Source organism: Antennarius striatus, chromosome 19 (assembly GCF_040054535.1).
Source record: "Antennarius striatus isolate MH-2024 chromosome 19, ASM4005453v1, whole genome shotgun sequence".
In the NCBI taxonomy this organism is placed as follows: domain Eukaryota; kingdom Metazoa; phylum Chordata; class Actinopteri; order Lophiiformes; family Antennariidae; genus Antennarius; species Antennarius striatus.
The window spans coordinates 9,462,975-9,473,010 of NC_090794.1; the positions used below are offsets into that span (position 1 = coordinate 9,462,975).

General features: G+C 41.3%; 2 protein-coding genes across 2 annotated transcripts; one reads left to right on the top strand and one right to left on the bottom strand.

Moving 5' to 3' along the window:
- The first annotated feature begins 550 nt into the window (after window positions 1–550).
- On the top strand, window positions 551–4,859 carry chgb (chromogranin B). Its single transcript, XM_068342268.1, has 7 exons — window positions 551–682; window positions 822–868; window positions 954–1,044; window positions 1,505–2,966; window positions 3,125–3,224; window positions 3,432–3,542; window positions 4,460–4,859. The coding sequence occupies exons 1-7, from the start codon at window positions 640–642 to the stop codon at window positions 4,538–4,540; spliced, it is 1,935 nt and encodes a 644-aa protein (XP_068198369.1). The 5' UTR covers window positions 551–639; the 3' UTR covers window positions 4,541–4,859.
- Window positions 4,860–4,939: 80 nt separating this feature from the next.
- Window positions 4,940–9,829, bottom strand: trmt6 (tRNA methyltransferase 6 non-catalytic subunit). The gene is made up of 12 exons (XM_068342269.1): window positions 9,552–9,829; window positions 9,261–9,391; window positions 9,004–9,113; window positions 8,417–8,508; window positions 8,229–8,312; window positions 7,993–8,117; window positions 7,718–7,888; window positions 7,416–7,561; window positions 7,202–7,287; window positions 6,487–6,589; window positions 6,177–6,263; window positions 4,940–5,536 (listed from the first exon to the last, which is right to left on the bottom strand). Exons 1-12 carry the CDS (start codon window positions 9,656–9,658, stop codon window positions 5,375–5,377), a joined length of 1,404 nt encoding a protein of 467 aa, XP_068198370.1. The 5' UTR covers window positions 9,659–9,829; the 3' UTR covers window positions 4,940–5,374.
- Window positions 9,830–10,036: the final 207 nt, after the last annotated feature.

The following is a 10,036-nucleotide window of genomic DNA, read 5'->3' on the forward strand; positions in this document are numbered from 1 at the left end:
TTCAACACATTAACAGCGGAGAATGAAGAAGTATTACATAATTTCAGTCAGAGACTGGGGCAGTCCTCTGGAGCAAAGACATCTTTAATCACAGGGAACAATATTCATTGTAATCTGATAAAGGACCAGGAGAACTTAACATGAATATGAGCACATACACAGGCTGCATAAAATCTACGTCTCTTTGGAATAGGAAAAGAACTTGAAAACAACATTAGAGGGCAATAAATTTCATAGGAGCACACAAGTGTTCAATACCTGCTTTCCTCAGACATTTAATGGTATTAAGCAGAAATGTGCAAGTTCTCTAATTCAACCATCACGTCAATCCATTTGAATAATCAACCCGAATAGCCCCTGACACTAACGGGATCAGTAATTCACTTTGCACAAAATGTCAACTTTGTGTATGCTTCAGATTTCACACATCGTTCTCAGTGCAGGTCTAATGAGTCATGACATTAACAGAGCCTAAAGCCCTCCTCCCACGCTTCTGCAGCCCACTCCTCTCTTTATTTGAGGCAGTCCTCTGCTCCTTCCTTCAGAGCAGCAGGCGCCCAGTCAGCGCAGCTCTCTCCTGCTGCTGCAGAGAGGAAAGAAGAAGCATCTTTCACTTGGATATACCTCCAGTTCACCAATATGAGGCTTGTTTTTGTCCTTGTGGTTGCGGCTTTGTTGACAGGTAAGTGAAAGAGTGTTGAGTTGTTGCTCCTGCAGAGCACTGCAAGGAAGTCTGCCTATTTCAGAACCATGGACAGAGATATTGAATCGTACTGTGTTATGTTTGACTCTTTTTAACATGTTCCTTTTTTCAAATGCAGAAAATCTAGCGCTTCCGGTAGGAAAACAAAGGCAGAAAGAAGATGTGGTATGTTTTTATTATTCAGTTTTACCTTTGAGGTTAAAACCTTAGCTGGAACTTACATACTTTTTTTTTTCTTCTTTAATTGTAGGTAACACGATGCTTGGTTGAGGTCCTGTCAAAAGCTCTCTCCAAACCAGACTCCCAACTGGATCAGGAATGCAAAGATATCCTGCAAGCAGGTCAGAAGCACAAACAGGTTTTCGATGTGTTTGTGTGTGTGTGTGTGTGTGTGTGTGTGTGTGTGTGTGTGTGTGTGTGTGTGTGTGTGTGTGTGTGTGTGTGTGTGTGTGTGTGTGTGTGTGTGTGTGTGTGTGTGTGTGTGTGTGTGTGTGAACATAGTAAGCAGTGAATGCTGTAGATGCGGCACTACTTAACTGTCGGATCAGAATATCTTGGCAACTGGCTGGTGATATAAATAGAGCCACTAAGGCTGTGTATAGTATTCAGGGCACTTTTTTTCAGATGAAAAACTAAAAATAATGAGATCCGTATCTTTCAATACATTGGAATACAACCACTTTTAATTATTTTGAAAAATCTAATACATGGTGGGGTTTCACTGAAATGCTAATGTCAAATAAGAAATCTTTCATAACTGTGGATCTATAAACCTGTTGATTTTCTTTCATTCTGTAATAGGAGTTAAACATGCCCCACTGGACAAGAAGAATGCTGAGGTGATGACAGCTCATGAAGATGCGGTCAAAGGTCATCCTGATGACCCCGAAGCAAAGGGAGTAAACATGAAAGACATCGAAGCTCTCCTAAAATCTGTGGAGGAGAAGAGAGAAATCCCAGAAGACGAGCGCAGCCAAGAATCCTGGAGTGTGGGTGACGAAAAGGAGAAGAGAAATGAGGAGGGAGAGGAAGAAGAGCGAGAAAAGAGGAGAAGCTTTAGACCTAAATACCAACAACGGACACACAAACGAGGGGAAGAGGAAGATGAGCGCAGTCAGGAGAGTTGGGGGTTAGAAGACAAGAGATCAGAGGAGGAGGGAGAAGACAGAGAGAAGAGGAACTGGAGACCTGGAAGATACCACCAAAAAAAACACAAACGAGATGAGGAACCTTTAGGAAGAGAGAGGGAGGAACCAGAGGAAGAACGTAGCCAGGAATACTGGGATGTAGACAAAAGGCATAGAAGCGAGGATGAGGAAGACAGATCCAAACGCCTGTGGCAGCCATGGCACGCCTATCTACACAAGAAAAAATTCCACAAACGTGGTGAGGAAGAAGATGGTGAGCGCAGTCAAGAGTATTGGGACTTTGATACAGGAAGAGACAAGAGGGACTGGAGGTCTGGCAGATATCACCAGAGGAGACACAAACGTGATGAAGAGCTCTCAGAGGATCTCAGGGAGGAACCTGATGAAGAGCGCAGCCAAGAATATTGGGACTTCGATACCGGCAGAGACAAGAGAGAATGGAGATCTGGAAGATATCACCAAAGGAGACACAAGCGCGATGAAGAAATCTCAGAGGATCCCAGGGACGAGCCTGATGAAGAGCGCAGCCAGGAATATTGGGATTTCAATACAGGAAGAGACAAGAGGGAATGGAGGTCTGGAAGATATCACCAGAGGAGGCACAAACGCGATGAAGAGCTCTCAGAAGATCCGAGGGAAGAGCCTGATGAAGAGCGCAGCCAGGAATATTGGGATTTCGATACTGGAAGAGACAAGAGAGAATGGCGGCCCGGCAGGTATCATCAGAAGAAACACAAGCGCGATGAAGAGTTCTCAGAGGATCTCAGGGATGACCCTGATGAAGATCGCAGCCAGGAATATTGGGACTTCGACACAGGAACAGACAAGAGAGCATGGAGGCCTGGCAGGTACCACCAGAGGAAACACAAACGTGATGAAGAGCTTGCAGATGAGAAGAGAGAAGAGGCTGATGAAGAACGCAGTCAGGAGTCCTGGGGCTTGGACAAAAGAAATGGAAACGAAGAGGAAGATGTAGAAAAGCGCTCATGGAAACCAACACGTAGATACCGCTACAAGACAAGGTTTCACAAGCGTGGTGGAGGCTCATCTGAAGAAGAGGAGGGGGATTCAGAGGAAGACCAAGAGGCTGCACCCAGCAGGGCTGAAGCTCTGAGGTATTTTAATCTTTGATCGTGTTTAACAACTCTTCAGATGTTTGCTTGCATTCTGCAGCCTGAAGCACACACAAAAAACATGGGGATGGAAACAGATTTCTGCAAAAGAAATGAGCAACCGCTCTAAGCATTGTTACTGTTATGGGATTGTTATTCAGGTACCTGGCAGAGAAACGTAATCCCTGGGTTTTCAGAAGCTACTATCATCCTGCTTGGTTTAAAAGGGATCCGGACGAGTCCACAGGAAGCTCAAACAAGGTAGCATTATGCATAATAAGCATCATTTAAAAAATATAGTTGCAAACTGGTTTGTTGCTTTGTGTTACAGAAAGGGCATCAATCTAAACGTTATTTCACTTCATGTCATGTATTTCATTTATTTTATATTCATGCATTTTAATCTCATTATCACTGACTGCTTCATTGTTTGTCTTTGTAATCTGGTTTTGACTTAAATGCGTCCAGATGGATGAACTGGCCAAGCTGCTGAGCAATAAGATGAACCAGTTGGTCAACCACCCCGATCAAGAGGAGGCAAAGAGAAGTGCACACCAGAAAGTACTAAATGCACAGGAGGTAAAAACTTCTTTTACTTACTGTAAAAAATAAATAAATCATCCTTTATGGTTTATTTGTGTGTGCATGTGCGGTCAAACCCTCAGAGCATCACACTGAAAGTTTTACAATATATAATCTTCAGTATATACTGGGCAACATCTAAAATACCACATACTATTAATTGTAACAAAAAATAACACATAGCAGACAGGATAGAGGCAGGTTTTAAATACAAATCCTAAAAACGGAAGAATAAAAGAACCTACCCTGAAAGATGGTTTTGAATACATACATCTGTAAGCCTCATGTTTATCCTGCTGACTTCTCAAAAATAAATGCTCCCCCAATCCTAAACTGAGCTAGTCAAAACACAAAGCACATCATGTACCCCCCTCCACAGCGTGTTACTGGGGGGGGAATCAGCCACGCTCATTATGGGAATATCTAGTTTACATGGAGATGTCGGAACCACAGAGCATCAGCAGACATGCATCTGTGCATTAAGAACTGCCCCTCAAAAGCCTGTCCCAAATACATACAGACAAGTAGGACAGTCATTGGCGGTGACTTGTTCTTCATCTCAGGGTGAAACAGAATACATTCTCTAATCAGTGCTTCACATTTCTGTTTGGAATTTTCTTCCCTTTTTTTGTTTACCACACCTTTTTTTTTAATTATTGCTGCTATAATCGTACAAAGTATGTGATAATTATAACCTCTCAGTGCAATCATCCATGGTGTACCCATAGAAAACAGAACAACAAACCAAAGAGACATACTCTGTAGTTGTAAAGCCAATCAGGGAAGTAATTTTTCAAGGAGGGTAAAAAAAAAATCTGGTATACTGTACCAGTACCAATTCTAGGACAGGAATTAGAAAATGTCATGACAAACTGTTGATATTTGTATTTAACATGAACACGTTCCATTTTCAGGAGAAAGAATTGGACAACCTAGCAGCGATGGACATGGAATTGCAGAAAATCGCTGCCACAATGCATGACAACAATGCGTAAACCTTTGCTATAAACCTTTAATTTCATGTTGAGAAAGAAGCTGCTGTCTCTGCTTTGTGTCTGCAAATTTAATGTGCTTAGTGTTGAAAACTAAAAAAAACAACTATTCTGGAGCCTTGCCAAAAACATCTTAGTCTCTTGTTCATCATGGTATTTGTGACATTTTGATGTTTTCAAATTAATCAGCATGGGAATGGTTTAAATGTTCATACATATTAAGTGAGAAACTATAAAAATAAGCCTTTATTGCTCATATATCTCAGAAATATTCATATTAAGTACTGTATGTTTCTTAAGAGTTTGTTCAGTCTGCACTCAATAAAAGGAGTTATTCTGGGACCAAATAAATGTCTCTCAAACGATTTCTTGATGAAAAACAAGGATTTACACATCGGTGTCTTCAGTACAGCTTTTTAATTCTGTGCAAATACAGGTATGTAACTCACAGTGAGGCTGCATTAGCAACTGGATTATAAACAAGATACACTTTCTGCAAGTAAAACTAAATTTAAGGGGAAGAAAAGTTCTAAAAAAAGATCTAATGAGTCACTAGGTGCAAATAAATCCTTTTTCTCAAGTCAATAGATAATTTCATTTTCTTATGCAACACATACACTGAGCTCATTCAGACTAGAAGGCTTACAGTTGTGTCATCAGCCTTTATCTACACTGATCTGAAAATACAAGACGGGAGAGAGCACAAACCAGACACCCTGTCTCCTTTATTCAAGATGTGTCAAACCAGGTCTGCAGAAACAGAAGTCAGCACTAGACGAAAATCCTTTCAAGTCTTTGGTAATGTGCCCTCAACAGATTTGATGCTCCTGTATTTGTTTATCCCTCTGTGTCTGTCAGTTTCAGTCTCTTTGGTGCTGGTTCTTCATTTAGCCGAGAGCCTTGTGGTCTGGAATGGTCCATGGTGACTGTTGTTCCTGAGAGAAGGTAGCCCCCACCTCCACTCATCAGCAGCACAGGATGGGTCCTGTTAGGCAGCACCTGGACACACAGCACGGGAACAGTTAGGAGGCATCAGTTCTTGTCAGAGTGCTATGGGAAATAACTACTGGTGTCGAAGGGAAGGTCTGTTTGAGCATTTTAAAAAATGTCAGCTAAGATTTATTTGCTGTGCAGTATACCAGCTGAGGGCAAAATCTTTTCAAAAGCACAGGGCATAGTCCACTAATAGTGGATCAGAAGCAGTGACAAGTGTCAAATTGTGAAGAGTTGATGCTCCCAAATGTAGGAAACCTGTGGAACCACTGTAAAGCGCTTTGAGTATCTAGAAGAAAGCCCCTTAAACAGTCATTTGAATACATTATCAATAACATAATTATTGATTTCACCTAGAGACAAGGATATTTATTAAAATCCTTTCTAAAAAACAAAATTTTAAAACAAAACTTTTAGCATGATCCTTGCTTTGGTTAAAAACAGAGAAAAGAGCGACCGTTTCAAGACAGGAAAATTATGGACTGTAAAAACCAAAATAATCGGCTGAAAGACTATAAAACGGCAGAATAGGAGAATAACTTTCACATACCAGGAAATCAAACCTTCATTATTACAGAATATTGACTGGGAGAACTTTATCTATTCTAACAATGCGAGTCACTTAATCACTTCACTTAACCGTTACCTGGTAATGTCTTAGCCAAGTGTCCGTCAATCTGAGGCTGACTGTGCCGCCGCGTTCCTTGAGCTTTGTGTAGCACTCGATAAGAGGCTGTAGAGTTTGAGGACAAAGAGATTAAAATTGAGCATTAAGGTTAAAGGCTGCAGAATCATGAAGTCGACACACACACACACACACAAATCTTTTCTGCACCACAAGCACAACAGACGTAATAACACTGGGACGTGATGGGCATGGTAACTTGGCTGTGACAGTGATGCAAAGACAAAGATTCCCTCTAGCAATGACCCCTGTGTAGGTGCAAAGAGCTCACCTCTTTGTATTGACAGTAGACTACAAAAGGCCTGGAGGGGGAGAGGAATTTGAGCAGACCCATCAGGACTGGACATGGAAGAAAACGACTGGCGATAACCAACCTGCATGTGGGAGACAAAAACGATGATCAAGCAAATCTGTCCAATAAGAAATACACTGTGAACTGCACAATTTTTTATTAGAAATGTGTAAGTTGGAGGCATCGTAATTTATCTTCTCTGTGCGGTGAGTGAGTTATGATTACATGGCTTATGGATCTGGAACCTATTGAAGACATTTATTTCCCGTTTATTATAGGTGGATGACAGTCTGTAAAGGGGCTGATTTAGAACACTCTGGAAAATTATACTCTAAGGTAGCATTTATGGTGAGATAACTGCTGCAATGTAAAGAATGCAGATGCAAGGAAGTCAGTATGATAACCAGATCAATACTTGTACAACTGGCTTGGGTGTCAACTCACAACACTTCATCCATCAATCATAAAAAGGCTGTAGAGGAAGTCCTTCAGTGCTAACACCAGAGAAAAGGATTTTTAATAACTTTAATGGACAGACTTAGCTTAGTCATACATCGGTTTTCATCCATATAGATCTATTTTAATTATCGTTGTTTACCACATGACACAATCAGGAAATGATGCTGGTGCACAGAAGGCCAGCATGGTGCTGCGGAACAGAAATATGAAAGCAGAAGTTAAATCTGACACCAACCCATCAGCATTCCTGCCTTCCAGCAGGGCAGCAGCAGCAGCCAGCTTCTTCTGTTTCTCCTCCTGCTTTGCCTTCCTTTCCTGAGCCTGGGAAAAAAAAACAGTCAGACCACTAACCTACAAGATCTGAGTCTAAAAATTAGTCCCTGCCCCCACACAGGCATGCTTCTAAATATAAAACAACACAAATGAAAGGATGTAAATAGTGGATATACCTTGACTTCTTTGCTCTTTTCTTTCTTTTTCTTCTGGTCATTAGCATCACTGCTCATCTCTACTTCCTGAACTTCTTGAGACCAATGTTGTTCTGTCTCAGGCTGGGATTGTTTCTCCACTACAGCCACACTAGACCGCTCTGAATCTGTGATAGTGAAGAAGATACTCTATGTCAGAGATATGTCAATGTGAATTTTAACAAGTTAAAACAACAAATGCCAAGGAAAGGTTTCCTTTTTTGCACGGGCAATAAACATCTTTTAGAGATTGCTTTACAAAACAAAAAAAGAGAGATCTCTACCAGCATTGGAGTCTTTTGCAGTGGTATCCAGAGTGCCTGCTAGCAGTGAATTGACATGGCAGATGGGGAATTCATGTAGTGTATCATGAAAGTGTGAAGGGAAACCAAAGCTCTCCACACCCGCACGAAAAGGCTCGCCTCCTGGGTACATCTGGATCACTGAGCCATAACCTGGAAAAGGAAGAAAGGGAGGGAAATTATACAAACAGAAAGAAAATACAGTGCTGGTAAAGAAAACCTAAAATCATGAAGTCAAACACACATGATTGACGTACCCCCCATTCTTTCCATGATGGCTCCAAGCACCAGGCCAGCGCAAGTCTCGAACACCAAAATTTTACTGCCGGCATGGATGTTTGCCAGAGTCAACATCTGTGCAAGTGTGTCATACCTCAAATGGCTGCAGCAAAAAAACAAAACAACAAAAACATCATAAACACCATACATTCACCTCTTTTGTTGCATAAAACTACAAGTGTCACACAAAACTTGAAGCCCTGTCCTGACTCACCAAATCTTCGCTGGTTCCCTGCCGTGGTACATCATAGCTAGGATGCGACAGGATGGTTTCAGAATCGTTACACTATTTTCATATCTGGAAAAGCAACAGAGGTGAAACAGCTGATGACACTAATATGAGAGCACACCATTATTTTAAATGTAAAACAGACTGTTGGTGGACAAGTGAAAGTGACTTACTTTTTCTTTTTCTTCTTGATGTATTTGTCTTGGGCATATCCAGTTTTATCTTTGAATGTCGAGCTATTATCTATAAGCTGCTGAATGATTTCCTGTGAAGCAGAAACTCATACTGTCAATAGTCTGTCTTCTGTTATACCTCCACATTTTATTTGATCATAAAAGATAAGGTTTGTGTGATGAGAAAAACTAAAAAAAGATGTCCAACAAAACCAATAAAGGCTGATTTGGATGGACCATAAGCTCCATTATAGGCAAATGTGAGAACCTTGATCCATAACCTGTTACATACTACCAAACACATAAGGGTAACCCCATGTATCTCAACTGGAAAGGACATAAAAACAACAATGTATGAGCACAACAGCCATGTGACTTGGCGACACTTCTTGTGGCAAATCGGCCATTCCATTCCTTAGGACACATCTATTACAATAAGTTGTGAATTTTGCTCAGTTTTGCTCTTTGATCGCTGTGAATTAGATTTAATGAGCATTAAAGCATCAGGATAACGTAAGTGGGTTTAAATCATGATTCTCATATTCTCTATTTCGGACAGTTATGTAATTACAAGCTTACTGATGTACCTGACCCTTCAGACCTTGCTCTTTCAGTGTCTCAATGTCATCCCTGGTCAGTTTCTGTGATTTCCCATCATCTACAATGTTTCTGTTGTCTGTACCAGCCTCCTTTGCATCTGGGAAGAACAAATGTAAGAAGAAAAAAAAACTGAAGTTCAATAGATATGGCGTTGAAATAACACATTCTAATCAGTATTTGAAATGTTGACATGCATATGTATCAGCTGTATGAGTTCCACATGCTATCAGTGCAGGTTACACACCAGCCGAACTGTCAGAGTCCTTCGGCTTCTGTAGCTGCAGGATCCCTCCGGACGCAATCTCAAATGTGGTACTGTACAAATGTCCAATCGCATTATCTAGGAAGAACCACTGCTTCTCGAAAATCACCTTCCTGTAAGTGAACGAGAAAGAAATTATTCTGTTTAAGCGCCAGTCGGATCTGAGTGCCACGGTAATGGATTCTGAGGTAGCATCACGAGTAAACACATTTCAAAACCGTCGGGTTCATGTTTAGCTGGTTCGGGTGTTTTATTAGGCACGCTGGGACTCACTTTTTGGTTTTGATTTGCACTGCTTTGAAGATGTCTCCTCGTTTCAACACAACGTTGTCGCCCTCCTTGATTCTGTATTCACAATCATCATCTCTGTCGTCCGCCATGATAAGACAGATAAACCAGCTAACCTGTCTGGTGAGAGCTAAATGACAACTTCAGAGGATTACACGGACTCCGCGTTAGAAAAGGCACCGTTAAAAAGGCACTTAATCGCCTTTTAATGAAAGCGAAACAGTAACTCAGTCTTCCCACGTGTTAGCTTTCGTCGAACTAGCTTCTGTAGGACGACTAAACGATTGCAGATTGTTGGCAAAGCCTGTCTTGAACTCGATTGTCTGTGATTGGTTGACTATGCGTCGGTGATGGTCACAGCCAATAAAAGAGAAGTACGATGGAAAGATGTAGATGTCAGAATCATCGATGAACAAGGACGTTGTTGCGCGTTCGCCTAAACGGATTCCCGTTTGTTGACGTTCATATAT